Genomic DNA, 16,138 nt, shown 5'->3' on the forward strand with positions numbered 1-16,138 from the left:
TTAAATAACTTGACGTTTTTAATAAGTCACAGATACAAAAAATTGGCGTTTAAGTAAGTCCGTAGAAATACAATTTAAATGTATTACGGCGCTAACATAAACATAGAATCAAATTGAAGTTGGAATTGTCAAAATAGAATAAAACTGCCAGTTTTTCTTATTCGAGACATTCTTGATTTTTCCATTAGTTCCTAGAATTGTATATATTATCTATCGCTTTACAGTTTTTTTTTTTTTTTTTTTTTTTTAATATTATGGCAACAGCTTCAACTTTATGCCAGTTTCAAGTAAAAGGTTGGGAAACTACACGCGAAAAAAAATAAACAAAGACATCAGAAGGAAATAAAGGGATAAGCTGGTTAAAAATAAAATATGTACATAAACATATTACATCTTAATATTATTATAGATTATGAAAGAAGATAATACATTATAATACAATAAAGGATAAAGCAAAAGGCAGGAGATTTTAGTCGGAAACGGAACATGAAGTGATTGTAAAGAATTCAGAAAGGAGGTACGGTCATATTGGGAACAAGAAAAGAAAATATGGTCAAGGTCACCAATATCTTCTCCACACTCACAAATATTACTATCAATAATACGAAGCCTTGCTAAATGATGAGGTGTACAAACATGTCCTAAACGCATTCTGGAAATGATAGAAGTGACAGTTTTAGAACTTTTAATCTCAAAGAACCATGGTCTACTGGGGATCCTGGGTTGAATTTCAGCATAATGTTTGCCTTTGAACTTGCTGCTTCTCAACCAAACATCATTCCATGACCCCCAAAGATGGGTTTTCGGGAGAGCAGCTAAATCATGACAATAATTAATGTATGGGACTATGTCTCCATCCTTTATAGCTTCTTTAGCAAGCTCATCGGCTTTCTCGTTTCCTTTAATTCCACTGTGACTTGGAATCCATGCAAAGATAACGGTGTAATTTCTTTGAGAACATATTAAAAGCTTATCACGTATTTCGCAAATAATAGGATAACAAAGTTTCATTTGGAAAGGAAATTTTTCAAGAGATTGTAGTGCACTTTTTGAGTCTGAAAATATGATTGTACTTTTAGATTTTAATAAAATAACTAGTTCTAAAGCTTTTAAAAGAGCAAAACACTCTCCAGTAAAAACCGAGGATTCAGGAGGAAGTTTAATCTTTTGAATTATTTTATGTTGCCAATGAATTAGACCAACTCCAACACAATCATCAACAGAGATTTTAGAGGCATCTGTAAAAATATAATCCCAACCTTCCCAATTTTGTTCCTCAACGCTACTCATGAAACGAATATTTGTTTCCAGAATATCTTGCTTACGGACGCCTATATTATATCTTATATCCGGATCAAGAATTAAAGAATTGAATTGTGTCATAAATATGGGTAATGATGGAGATCGATGAATGCGGCTGTGTAATGTTAAAAATTTACGAAAGCTTATTATTAGACATGGTAATGATTTGTGACGCCAGTAACGGGATGTATAAATAATATTGTTCAATTCATGCAGCCTTCCATGTAGAGGGTGGTTAGAAAACTGCATAGATTTGAACAAGAATCGATCACTTAAAAATTGCCTTCTTAATTTTAAAGGAGGATCGCAGCATTCTACTTGTAAAGCATTGGATGGGCTTGATTTCATTACTCCTGTCACAATTCTCAAAGCTTTTGACTGAATGACATCAAGTTTTTTACTTCCCAAGACACTTCCTCCATCTAAGAGAAATGTGCCATAATCTAAAACAGATCTTATAAGCGCGTTATACACAAGTTTCATAGAAAACGGATGAGCACCCCACCATACACCTGAAAGGCATTTCATGATGTTAAGCAGCTGTGCACATTTCATAACAACATGTTCATAATGGGCAAGTCCAGACAATTTTGAATCCAATATAACTCCTAAAAATTTAATTTTTGTTTGGAGTGGCAAAGATTGACCATTGAAGGTCACATTTATTATAGGAGTTGTGCGTTTTTTGGAAAATACCACTATAGAACTTTTGGAAACTGATAGATCTAGGCCATTTTTAACTAACCAGATATTAAGACAATTAAGTGAACTAGACATGGAATTGCAAGCCTTAACCACAGATTTATCAACGGAATAAAAAAGAAGATCATCTGCATATTGTAGCACATTTATATGGGAATTTATAGATAATTCTAAATCATACGTGTAAATATTATATAAAAGTGGGCTTAGTACCGAACCTTGGGGAAGGCCTTTAAAAACTGTACGCTTTAACTCGGTAATATTACCATCTTTCTGAACGATTAATGATATGTATCTGCATGATAGTAAATTGATGATAAAACGTATTAATAACGTAGGAACCTGTAGCTCTAATAATTTGCGTTGTAGAATAGAAATGTTCACATTATCATAGGCGGCAGAGATGTCCAAAAAGGCAGCAACAATATCTTCATCACGCGAAAAAGCTATGCGAATATCTGTGGTCAATATAGCTAAATTGTCTATTGTAGATTTTGACTTCCGAAAACCGTATTGACTATTGGCTATTAAATTATTGTTTTCTATAAACCATTCCAAACGATTCTTCACTAGATGTTCAGCAATTTTAGTTAAAACGGAGGACAACGCAATAGGTCTATATGAGGCAACATCATTGGTAGGTTTGTTAGGTTTTTTAATCGCTATAACTTCTTGAGACTTCCATGTTTCAGGAATATTACCTGTGACCATGACGGAGTTTATTAAATTTAAAAAATACATTAAGGCAGTATCACCAAGATGAGATAAAAATGAGTACATAATACCATCCTGACCAGGAGATGAATCTTTAACATGTGAAAGCACACCTTTCAATTCATGTAATGAAAAAGGAGAGTTTAAAGAGGAACTGTCATCTATCAAAGACGATTCCAAAGGAAAGTAGATCGATTCAGCAGCTGATGGAGGAGCTAATCTGTCTAAAAAGGCATTTGTTAAAAAAGGGGGAAGTGAAGACGATGATAAAGATTCTTTGAAAGCAGATCGAAAACGTTTAATACTTGTCCAAACTTCTGAAGGGCACGTAGAAGGAGATAAAGAAGTACAAAAATTTTTCCAGCCTGCCTGCTTTTTATCTCTGAGGAATTTACGTGTGGTACTAATAACTTCATTGAGAATATCTAAATTTTCATTGGACATGTCCTCAGCATAGACTCTCTCAGCTTCCTTTCTTCTGCTTACAGCAACCATACATTCTCTATCCCACCATGGAGGAAAAGGAATCTTATTAGACGGATTTCGTTTGACAGAAAAAATCTGATCGGCAGATTCTATTAAACATGTAGCCAAAGCTTTAGAGGAATTGGTCTCACCACCGCTAACTAATTCAGGCAAATCATTTATTTTAGATTCGACAAGGATTTTAAATGCAAGCCAATCAGCATTATTTAATTTATATTTCACACGAGGTTGTCGTTTTTGATAAGGAGAGCGTCTAATAGGTGAGGATATGATAATCGGGAAATGATCACTGCCAAAAGTAGATGATGAAGTGTACCAAGAACGAGAAGAAGCAAGATCTGGAGTACAAATTGATAAGTCAACCGCGCTAAGCTTTTCATTAGGCTTTGTACGTCTGGTTGGTGAGCCAGTATTAAGTAAACACAAATTATGTAAATCTAATATTTCAACTAAACGTACACCATTGGAGTCAGTAGTGCCACAACCAAACATTTGGTGATGAGAGTTAAAGTCACCCAATAGAAGGAATGGACGACTAAGTGAAGAAAGTAAATTATTAACGCTATTGAGAATAACAAAAGAGGAACGAGCTAGGTAAATGGAAACTATAGAAATATTATCAATTTTTATGCCGACAATATTAATGGCATCATTAGAGATTAATGAAGAAAACGCTATTTCAGAAAAATTAATTGAGTTCCTGACAAGTAACGCTACGCCACCATGGCCATCAAATCTATCATCACGCAAGCAGGTATATCCTGGGATCCTTAATAGGTACCCTGGCTTCAACCACGTTTCAGATAACGCAACAACAACGGGAGAATGTTTATTTATCAAATATATCAAATCATGTTTCTTTGGAACAACACTCCTGCAATTCCATTGAATTATCTTGGAATCCATTATTTTTAATAACATTAACTGATTTAATTTTTTCATTAATAGAGGCAACGTGGGACGGTTTCAATAAGTTTGAGTTTATTAAACTAGTTAATAATGCTAGTATCATTTCTAATACATCAGATTTTTCTTCTTCTTTATTTTTGTGTCCAACCAGAGCACTGCCATTTTTAGGCTCTGGAACTTGGAAATCTTTTAAAACATTATAATGAGCAACACGATCATAACCATGTTGTGGTTTACGAGGAGAGCGAGGTTTTAAGAATATTGTCTTTTTATTTGAGGCATTAGTAGAATTATCACGAGATACAGGCTTCGATGCGGAAGAATATACGGGTTTTGGTACTTCCGGAATTGTTGAACTTAATGCATCTGCGTATGAAGGCTTAATAGAAGAAAAATATTTACTGGCTTCGGCATAAGACATGCAGCTCTGAGCCATTTTAACTTTGATTTCTGTCTGTCTCACAAATTCTGGACATGACTTATCTATCGCTGAATGGGACCCTTCGACTTCACACATTACACAGTACAGAGGATCTTTATCTGACCTGTCACATGATACACCTGCATGTTGACCTCCACAGTTATAACATATTGGAGTCTTAGAACGACATTGAACTTTGGTATGACCATAACGGCAGCATTTATAGCATTGTATGGTAGGATAAATATATATTTCTACTGGAAGAGCATTATAACACATGAAAATCCTTTTTGGTAAAACTTGCCCATCAAATGTTAATACAACTGATTCAGAGGGTTTCCAAGAAACCGAGTCATTAATTTTTACCTTGCGATTCAAGCGTCTTATTTTAAGTATTTTGCCGCAGCCTATAGGTACGGATACATTTTGTTGAACTTCCTCTACACTCCAATCTACAGGGACCCCGCGAACTAGACCCATTCTTGTTACGCTGAAAGTGGGAATGAAGGCTTTTAACTTTTTCGTTTCCAAAAGATTGCAGTTAAGAAAATTATTGGCGTCTTTATAATCGGAAAAGCCAACTACGCACCTGTTTCTTCCTATACGCTTTACACTTCCGGGAATAATATTATTAAATTTGTTCTGCTTTAAAAAATTGCCAAATGTTATTGGATGGAGAATAGTCCCATCGTCAGGTGAACTTTGAATACGTTGAACATGTATAAAATAAGGGGAAACATCGGTAGAAACATATTCAGCACGGCCAATCGAACGGGGGTCCGTATTGGTTACTGAAGTTGTGGTGTTGTTTAAATTTCCCGCGTTAGAGTCTTGAGAGATATTTGAATTTTCCGTGTAAGATGTTGATGGTCGAGAGGATGTGCTATGTGAATTATTATTATTTTGCAAGTGTGGAGATGACGTGGATTGAGATATAGGTTTTGAAGTAACCTTTTTAATTAAAATTGACTCATCTTCTACATTGCATAAGCTTTCGCACTGACAGTAATCACCGCTAGAACCACTACCTTTCTTTTTCTTAATTTTCGTACATTGGCGACAAAGGCGCAAATAACGTGTTCGTTTACGACTTCCTTCACCTGTTTGAGATGATACCGAACAATCGGTATCCATTTTGTCAAATTCATCTTGTGAACCAACAGATACATTTGATCCCACAGGGAGATTCAAGCCAACAAGGCCATCATCCCCCCGACCTAGATCGGGGGGCTTGTTCATACAATATTTACAGAAATTACAAAAACTTACCGACTACACGATGACACTATACACAAATATGATATAAAGATTACATATAATACAAAAATTAAAACTACCAGCTTATCCTCTTCGTTTTAACTAGTAAAATTAAATTAAATATTCAACACCGTGAAAAATACGTCTACCATGAACGAAGTTTCCCGCGCTTTTTTCCTTTACAGTTTTTCCCGCCAGAGCAGAGACCTATGCCATAGAGTATAAACCGTGACCACAGACTATCGCACCTATAGATGCCACCATAGATCTTTAGAGTGCGATACAACATTATAATAAATCTGTTAACTATTGCCATAAAAAAATTTAAAATTATTATATCTTAGGGTTGTGAATACCGAAACTAAACAAGAATTTAAGTAATTAAAGTTTTATCGATTTATTCAAGTGAAAATTTTCAGGTTCAGTTTTCTAGAAAAGTATAACTTCAAATTTTTGAAGTTATACTTTTTTAGGCGCGTTATGAAAAATTGATGAGAGTGAAATTTTACGATGCGCGCGCACCGTGACACAAAATTAACATAATGAAGTTGCCCACGGGAGATGATACGGCATTGGACATAATTTAAAAACAACATTCGAATAATAATATAATTTATGTTACACGTAAGTTTATGTAAGAGAATAATAATAAAAGTTTATTTATTTATTTTTCAAATGTAAACTGAACTTTATTGACTATAATGACTCCTTTTCCAGTCTTTGATTATTTAATTGTAATTAATTATTTGCATGCAATCAAAAACTATTTTTAATAGTACCAAAGAAAAATAACTTCTTACGCGCGTACATAAGTACACGCACCCTTTTTTTATATTTATGTATTTTGTGTGTGTACACTAATAGATTATAAAAAAACAACATAGAAATGGAATCTGTTAAATTCATAAGTGTGTTAACTGTTAATGTGCTCTGTAAAGTTGTGTGTACCTGTGGTCCCTGTGGATATTATGATTTATCTGTTCAATCAACTATATCTGTTTTATACTTGACGCTGGTCGCTGGCTAATGCACAAACCGTGCCAGAGCCATAAAGAGAAAAAAAAACTATATCTGTTAAGTGTAAATTTGTTTACAACAATAAAAACTAGATAATAGCTGCCTAATTTTTGTTACTTTTTTATCGTTTAATGGTGTAAATATAGAAGATTATACTATAATATAGAATGAAAATCGCGGTCGAGGGCTGTGCTCACGGAGAGTTGGAAAAAATATACGAATGTGTTGAGACATTACAAGAAAGAGAAGGAATAAAAGTAGATTTATTAATTTGTTGTGGCGATTTCCAATCTGTACGCAATAATGATGATTTACGAGCAATGGCAGTGCCTGAAAAATACCACAATATTTGTACTTTTTACAAGTATGTTAAAAAGAGTATAGGTTAAAAATATTAGTATCTACGTAACATTTCACAAACATGTTATTAACTAATCTTTTGTTTCAGATATTACAGCGGAGAAAAGGTTGCTCCCATATTAACAATATTTATAGGTGGAAACCATGAAGCGTCGAATTATTTACAGGAACTGCCTTTTGGAGGATGGGTAGCTCCCAATATTTACTATCTAGGAAGAGCCGGAGTTGTTCAATTTGGCAACTTAAGACTTGGAGGTAACAATACATGCAGCTTTTGGTGTAGAGATATGTTGAAATGTATAACAAAATATATACCTACTAGTGCCATCTGCTAGACTGTGTGTTAATATTGTTTTTACAATAAAGTGTCAGTTGACAGTTGTTACCCGACCTCTGTGCGTATCATTTACAGGTTATGGGCTATCACGTGAATTAAATAAAAAGTTTGGTGGAAATATAGTGCAAAAATGTCGACAAACCTTATTGCTAGTATTGCAAAGTTAAGGGGCAGAGAAAATTACGAAGATTGGGCATTTGCTGTGGAAAATTATCTCGTATTGGAAGGCGTGCAACAGTGTATCACGACAGAAGATGATCCGAATGACGCGAAAGCGAAAGCAAAAATAGTGTTAACTATAGATCCCAGTTTATTCGTGCATATAAAAAGTGAATCAACTGCAATGGGACTATGGCAGAAACTAAAAAAGCTATTTGATGATAATGGCTTCACGCGACGCATCGGACTACTTCGTAACCTAATATCAATTCGTCGTGAAAATTGTGATTGTATGGCACAATATGTGACTTCATTGTTAGAAACAAGCCAGCGATTGAATAACACAGGATTCAAAATTAGTGATGAGTGGATCGGGTCTTTGTTGTTAGCAGGATTACCAGAAAAATTTGAACCAATGATAATGGCGGTGGAGCATTCAGGTATTGAGTTAACAGCTGACGTCATTAAGTCAAAATTATTGGATATGGAAGATGGTAGTGAAGTTGGTACGAGTTCTACACAGAATGCGTTTGCGTCGAAATGTTGGCAACAAAAAAGAAAACAAACGCATAGACAATCAGAATCGCGTAATGTCGGCAAGTCATATGTCAATGTCAAATGCTTTAAATGTAAACAATTTGGACATTTCATGAATAAATGCAAATTAAACACTAATAACAAGGAATCTAATGCATTTAGTGCAATATTTCTCAGCGGTAATTTTAATCAATCGGATTGGTACATCGATAGTGGTGCCAGTTGTCATTTAACGTCAAACAAAGATTGGTTTTTGAACGTAAAAAAACAACACCAAGTGAGAGACATTATTATCGCTGATAAGACAAAAATTCCTGTTGATGGCTGTGGTGATATCAAAATTACGACTCTTGTTGGAAATATTGAACACGATAATACAGTTATGGGAGTGTTATATGTACCAAACTTGGCTACGAACTTATTATCGGTCAGCCAGTTAGTGAGCAAAGGAAACAATGTGACATTTGATGAAAAGCACTGTTATATTTATAACCAAAATAACGAAGTTGTAGCAATCGCAGATGTAGTCGGAGGTGTTTATAAATTAAGAATCAAACAAGTGGATTGTTTGTTGACTTCGGTGTCTGGAAATATATGGCATAGAAGATTTGGTCATCTAAACAGCAAAGATCTTAATGTGATGAGGGATGGTGCTGTAAAAGGTATGTCATACTCGGACAAGGCTCAGGTTAGTAAGACTAGCTGCATTGTTTGTTGTGAGGGGAAGCAATCCAGGCTGCCTTTTAGTCATGTTGGCAACAGGGCACAGGAACTCCTCGAGATAGTGCATGCAGACATCTGTGGACCTATGGAAGTCAGATCTATTGGTGGAATGAAATATTTTTTGTTGTTCGTCGATGATTTTAGTCGGATGGCATTTGTTTATTTCTTGAAGACCAAAGATGAAGTATTTTCTTTTTTCAAAGCATTCAAGATGTTAGTAGAAAATCAGACAGGCAGAAAGTTGAAAGTGTTAAGGTCAGATAATGGTACTGAATTCTGCAGTAAGGAATTTGAAAATTTCTTGCAATTGGCCGGAATAGTACATCAAAAAACCTGTGCATACACACCGGAACAAAATGGTCTCTGCGAAAGGTACAATCGTACAATTGTAGAAAAAGCGAGATGTTTGTTATTCGATGCAGGATTGAAAAAATGTTTTTGGGCAGAAGCAGTAAACACTGCAGTTTATCTGCGGAACAGGTCAATCGCATCAGGATTGGATAACAAGACGCCTATAGAAATATGGACCGGTACTAAGCCAGATGTCAGTAATCTACGTATCTTTGGAAGTAAGACTATGGTACACATACCAAAAGAAAAAAGGTTAAAATTGGATAGAAAAGCAACTGAGGGTATTCTTGTTGGTTACTCAGACCACATAAAAGGTTACAGAGTTTACAATCCCAAAAATAATAAAGTAACAATAGCAAGAGATATTGTTGTGATTGAGGAGGGGATTGACCAGAAACAAGAAGTGATACACATTAATATTAGTGAGGGCACTAATGATATCTTTCCTATGAAAGAAGAAAGGGAAGAATGTACCCAAGAAGTGGGGAACATGATGCACACAAAACCAGAGAAAGATCAGGAGCAGAAAGAGGTACTGAGTCACAAAGAAAGCCATGACACTGATGAAGACGTTTTTGAGGACTCCGAAGACGTACTAGCAGCTGAACCTGCGGAGCCTGTGCCAGCCAGGCCACAGCTTACTTCTCAGCCAAGGCACTCTCCCGTGTTGCCGGTGGAAATGCCTGCTAAGCGCCTACGAAAGCAGACTGATCGTTACGGTTTTAGTGTTGTATGTGAAGGTCAAACCAGTGAAACAAGTGCTAGTGAAATATCTCTAAATGAAGTTTTGAATGGACCAGAAAGAGAACAGTGGAAATTAGCAATACAAAGTGAATTTAAATCATTTGAAGACAATGATGCTTGGGAATTAGTGGACATTCCTCACAGTGGCACTGTAGTACCATGTAAATGGGTTTTCAAGCGAAAAATTGATAATGATAATAATGTCAGGTATAGAGCCAGGCTAGTTGCTAAGGGCTTCACCCAAAAGCCAGGCATTGATTTTGATGAATGTTTTTCACCTGTAGTTAGACATTCTAGTTTGAGATTGTTATTTGCTTTAGCAGTTCAGCTTCAGTTGGATATTTGTCACTTAGATGTAGATACTGCATTTTTAAATGGTTTTCTTAATGAAAATGTGTATATGATGAAACCTCAATTTTTTCATGTTAGTCATGATAATGTGAACAAGGTTCTGCGTTTAAAACGTGCTATTTATGGCTTAAAACAGTCATCAAGGGCATGGTATAAAAGAGTTGATGATTTGTTGCAATCCTTAGGTTTTAAAAGAAGTAAACTAGAACCATGTTTGTTTATAAAAATGGATAGAAATGTAAAAGTTATTATTGCATTGTATGTTGACGATTTCTTTGTATTTTCAAATAATCAAAAGGAAACAGATTTGTTAAAAGAAAGTTTGTCATCTAAGTTCAAAATTAAAGACTTGGGATGTATTAAAAATTGTTTAGGTATGGATGTAGCAATGGATAAAGAGAATGGTATTATAAATTTAAGTCAAGAAAGGTATATTGATGAATTACTGTTAAAGTTTAATATTTCTGATTGTAAGTTTGCAGATACACCTATTGAACCTAAATTGAATTTAACTAAAAGTGAGAATTGTGATAAAAAGTTACCTTATCAGAAACTTATTGGTTCGCTTATGTATATAGCTGTGCTCACACGTCCTGATATTGTATTTTCTGTAAATTTCCTAAGCCAATTTAACAATTGTTACACAAAAGAACATTGGGCTTATGCAAAGAGGGTTCTAAAGTACTTAAAGAAAACTAAATCTATGTGTTTAAAGTTTTTAGCTAGTGGTAATAATCAGTTAGAAGCTTTTGTAGATGCAGATTGGGCAAGTAATGTAATTGATAGGAGATCTTATACAGGATATTTCTTTAGAATGTCGAATTGTGCAATATCTTGGGAAACTAAGAAGCAGGTTACTGTAGCATTGTCAAGTACGGAGGCTGAATATATGGGCATTTCAGAATGTTGTAAAGAGGCTGTGTATTTGCGAAATTTGTTATTTGAATTAACTGGAGTAACTTATCCAATACCAATATTTAATGATAATCAGTCAGCCCATAAGTTGTCAGCAAATCCTGTCCACCATAAAAGGTCAAAACATATAGATGTGCGGTACCATTTTTGTAGAGAAAAAGTCGCTAATGAAACTGTAAAAATTAAATACTTATCGACTTCAAAGATGTCCGCGGATCTACTTACTAAGGGTTTATGTAAAATGAAACATTATAATTTTTTAGGAATGTTTGGTTTATTTGATAAAAATTATATGTAATGGATATATGTATTGTTGTGTGTTTGCATCTTTTATTTTGTTAAGTGGGGATGTTGAAATGTATAACAAAATATATACCTACTAGTGCCATCTGCTAGACTGTGTGTTAATATTGTTTTTACAATAAAGTGTCAGTTGACAGTTGTTACCCGACCTCTGTGCGTATCATTTACAAGATAATTATAAAGTTTCACATTAAGCCTTCATGTTAAACAGTATTTACCTCAATCAATTTCTGGTCTGTAAATGGTAAGTCATTCACTATTAAATTTTTTACAGGTTTATCAGGTATATTCAAGAATCATGATTATTTACAAGGACTCTGGGAAAGTCCTCCATATACACCTAACTCATTACGATCAGTTTACCATATAAGATCTTTGGATGTATTTAGACTAAGTCAGTTGAAAGAAAAAGTTCATGTTATGTTGTCCCATGACTGGCCCAGAGGAATTACTAATTATGGGGACAAGAATAACTTGTTGAGAAGAAAACCATTTTTCAGGTGAGATAGTGTCATAGTTTCCTTAAAAAGTATGTATTTTTAAAAATTATTACTAAGGTCATAATTTCCAACCATAAACAAATTTCAGAGAGGATATAGAATCTAATAAACTAGGCAGCCCTCCAGCAGAACAGTTACTAAATAAGGTGAAACCAGATTACTGGTTTGCAGCACATCTGCACTGTCAATTTGCTGCCTTAGTGAAGCATGATGACAACAGTGAAACTAAATTCTTAGCCCTAGACAAATGTTTGCCAAAAAGGAGACATTTGCAAATCTTGGATTTGCCAGCCGAGTTTGCTGGTGACAAACAGTTGAAACATGATCTAGAGTGGTTGGCTATTTTAAAAAATACTAATCACCTATTGTCCGTAAAAAATATAGATTGTCATCTACCTGGGCCTGGTTGCAATGAAAGGTAATATAAGTGTATTTATTAATTAGTTGAAACCATATTTTAGTACCATAGTGACTCTTTTTAAAGATACTCTATATATTGATATAACTCTACCAATAGATATAAATATGTTAAATATCACTAAAATAGAAACAATGAGCAAATTCTTGATAAGCAACATGTTTACTGTATGACAGCACAAAAAATGTGAAATAAAATATAGATTTACATTAAATAATACCTATAGCATAACTGTTTATTTGTTTAATGAGATTTTCTTTTTTAACTAACAATGTATGAATAGGTTTGTTACATAAATTATTTGTCCTGGGTACCTGATTCCCTTGCAAAAAGATTTTTTTCTGAAAAGCTTAGAAAGCTGGTCCTCAACCATAAGATGACAAAAAAAAATTGTTTGTACTTCCTATTTATACACAGAAAAGTTATGCTTTACATTATTTTCCCATTAGAGAATTTTATTTTTCTGCTTTTAAGGTATGACTTTACACCAACACAAGAAGAAAAGGATATGGTCCTAAAACTTATGGGCTCTTTAACAATTTCCAATGATTCATTTGTTCAAACAGCCCCTACATACAGGCCCAACACACCCAAACGTGCACCATATGAAGCAATTCTTAACCCACAAACTGCCACACTATGTGATAAACTCTGTATTGATGATCCTCTGCAAGTAGTTTTAGCAAGATCTGGCAGAACAATGAAGCAACCTGTTATTATTGAACATTCAGAAAGTATTGAAGGTAATGGAGAAATACCAAAAACCCCAATTAAATGTTCACCTATGACATTACCAGCACCGGTTACACCATGTCAAAATGAAGATTTATCAGAAACAGTTTCTGCTTTGAACTATAGTAGAAATAGTTTTTTATCTGAGAGTGAAATTGTAACTTCAGAATGTGAAACTCCACCACAGACAAATAAAATGGTTTTTAAGAGACGCAATTTGGCTATGTATACACCTGAAGATGTTGAAACTGGCAGCAATACATCAGGTTCACAGGTAGAGTCAGATAGTCCAAAATCATGTAAGCTTGCATGTCGGACTAACCCTTTATAGTATATACATATTATATATAACTGAATGGTCTGAGATACTTATAGTATAATTAATTGCAAATGCACTATTAAAAATAACACATGCAAAAGTTCAGTTGACACATACATACTCTTTTGCACTACCAAAATGTGAATTGAAATGCCATTTTGTAAAGAATAATTGATGAGTTTGTTTATGAATAGTATGATTCTAAATTTTTAAAGAAATTATTATATTTTATTTTTTTACAATAATGCATTAAATAAAATAAATTGAATATATTTTTAACATGTCATAATATTATGAATTTTAAATGATGTAAATGTATAAAGTATATTAATGTAACATTATAATATTTTAGGATTACTGTTTTTAAAATGGGACAATAAAAAAGAAAGCCGTGTGCAAGTGTATGATAATTTTTATGCTAGAATATTGAAATATTATGTCTGAATTTATGTAATTTTAGATGTGTATAAGATCATTCTAAACTAAAAAATAATAATTGCTAGTATGTAGTATATGTAATGTGTACTTACAGTAAAGAAAAATCATATTTTAATTTTTTATTCATTGATCTAAGAAATTAGTGCAATTTTTTATTACTATAAGTAGTGGAAATTTAATACTGTAATGATAGTAAATATAGTACAACAGCAACAACTATTTTATTTCACCTTTATTACTGCATAAACATACTTATAGATGTTAAACATATATAATCCTGTTAATGGATAGAAATAGTGTTACAATTAGTTCCATTTATGTTAAAACATATAGGCCACATCAATTTCATTATGTTGATGCATATTTAAATAGAAATACTTCTAAGGTAAGATTTTGCTACTTAACACTTATGCTATAGGTTTTTAAATAGCATCATTAATTTATTGTTGGTATCTTTCCAAAATCTTTATTGCACTCTTTCAATATGAATGTATTTATTAAATATAATACGAGAAATACAGCTGAATGACTGAATTATATTACAATAATGGCTAACAATCACAAGATCTAACAGTAATAACTAGTTTTTAAATGTTTATACAAAAAACTTTTTTTTCTTGAAGTAGTTGCACACTCCTTATTGAACATGAGTTAGTAAATGTTGCCTTAGTTGCGGCATTGTTTTTGGTTCAAAATCACACTGATTGCATTTCAATGGTATTGACATAAAACTCTTGTGAGTTTCTGGAGACATCTTGTCTATTAATCCATCCTCCTTTAATTTATTAAGAACATCTGAAAAATATATTATACAACCAAGTTTTAAAATAGAATAGATACTTATTTAATGTTTGTAATAATAATTGTTCATCAAATTTTATAATTACTAACCTTTGTATGGTAGAAAAAATTTAGTGGTGAAACTATTCCAATGTATTCTTGTCTTCAAGCATGTTGAGATCATATCATTGCTGATTATGTGCATATGCATTCGTTGCATACTAGGAACTGCATGAAATCCACAATGGAGGAAAAAATCTGCATGCTCTTTTTGAATTTCTTTAAAAATTTGACCAAATTCTTCAATTAGAGGAATGTGTTCTTTACTTAGCTTGTAAATACTACTAATATCTTCGCGGGGTAGAACCAGGTAATGGATTTTAGCTTTGGGATACTTGTCTCTTATAACAACGATGCGTTCGTTTTCTTTATAAATTGACTTGGGGTCTTTCATCGATTCTACTAATCCTAAAGACCAGAGCTGCTTCGGCTTCGATGTAACGTAATCTGACACGTTTTTACTACACTTGCTCATTTTTGAATTTTGTTGTTATAAAGTCTCAAACACTATTCTCGGTTAGGTCCGAGGATTAAATCAATAAAAACTCTCCTTTTGTGAGTTTGGTATTCAAGTTTTTTTGTAGTAGGTTTGAAAGGAGAAATGCAGATGGATTTTCATTAATATTAATGAGTGTTGTGTTATCATTAGTTTATTTAAATTTTTAAATGATCAAAACAAGAAAAAAACAATACGTTCTCTTTTAACTATCACAAATTCACATCACCCGCCAATTGACATTTAGATGACGGTTTTATTTTTGTCACTATTCAGTTTATCTGTCAATTGAGAACTGATATTTTTAATGTCACTGTCAACTCGTAAAAAAAATCTTTACCACAATGCTGAATGCTCTCTGAGGGTGAGATTCAGAAATGAGGAATTTATCACGAACTATACTCACGTATGTCATACAATACGTTCTTGATATAAAGGAGTCACGCACTCAAGTCTTGTCTTGAATTATGAGGCATGAACATAGGTAGGATTCAGAAATAAGACTTACTTAGCGTGAACTATGATTACGGTTTTCATATGTTAATACTCAATAGGTACAGTTTGACCCATGGGAGTCGGAGTCGTTTCTGAATCTTACCCTAACTTGACCTAAAAGTTGACGAAATTGTTATTATTACATTATTATCTACCGGTTTCTCTAGCGACATTTTAGAGTGGGAAAATTCCCAGATCAAGGGTGCCTGTGTAAAATTTGTTTTTTCAAATTAACTGCATAGAGTAGTCAGATTTTATATTGTGTTTTCATGCATGGTGGTAATAGATAGTTAATTACAAGAAAAACTAAAT

The 16,138-nt window shown here is 33.5% G+C and overlaps 2 protein-coding genes across 3 annotated transcripts; one reads left to right on the forward strand and one right to left on the reverse strand.

Moving 5' to 3' along the window:
- The first annotated feature begins 6,834 nt into the window (after nucleotides 1–6,834).
- Nucleotides 6,835–13,858, forward strand: LOC125057250 (lariat debranching enzyme). Of its 2 annotated transcripts, none has more exons than XM_047660828.1 (5): nucleotides 6,835–6,864; nucleotides 7,257–7,423; nucleotides 11,863–12,088; nucleotides 12,177–12,506; nucleotides 12,981–13,858. In XM_047660828.1, the coding sequence occupies exons 3-5, from the start codon at nucleotides 12,009–12,011 to the stop codon at nucleotides 13,567–13,569; spliced, it is 999 nt and encodes a 332-aa protein (XP_047516784.1). In that variant the 5' UTR covers nucleotides 6,835–6,864; nucleotides 7,257–7,423; nucleotides 11,863–12,008; the 3' UTR covers nucleotides 13,570–13,858. The 2 variants fall into 2 exon arrangements, with proteins under 2 accessions (XP_047516784.1, XP_047516783.1); XM_047660827.1 differs by lacking the exon at nucleotides 6,835–6,864 and adding an exon at nucleotides 6,871–7,172.
- Nucleotides 13,859–14,209: 351 nt separating this feature from the next.
- Nucleotides 14,210–15,583, reverse strand: LOC125057287 (aprataxin). The gene is made up of 2 exons (XM_047660892.1): nucleotides 14,887–15,583; nucleotides 14,210–14,790 (listed from the first exon to the last, which is right to left on the reverse strand). Exons 1-2 carry the CDS (start codon nucleotides 15,308–15,310, stop codon nucleotides 14,633–14,635), a joined length of 582 nt encoding a protein of 193 aa, XP_047516848.1. The 5' UTR covers nucleotides 15,311–15,583; the 3' UTR covers nucleotides 14,210–14,632.
- Between the last annotated feature and the right edge of the window lie 555 nt (nucleotides 15,584–16,138).

This window comes from Pieris napi, chromosome 16 (assembly GCF_905475465.1).
Source record: "Pieris napi chromosome 16, ilPieNapi1.2, whole genome shotgun sequence".
In the NCBI taxonomy this organism is placed as follows: domain Eukaryota; kingdom Metazoa; phylum Arthropoda; class Insecta; order Lepidoptera; family Pieridae; genus Pieris; species Pieris napi.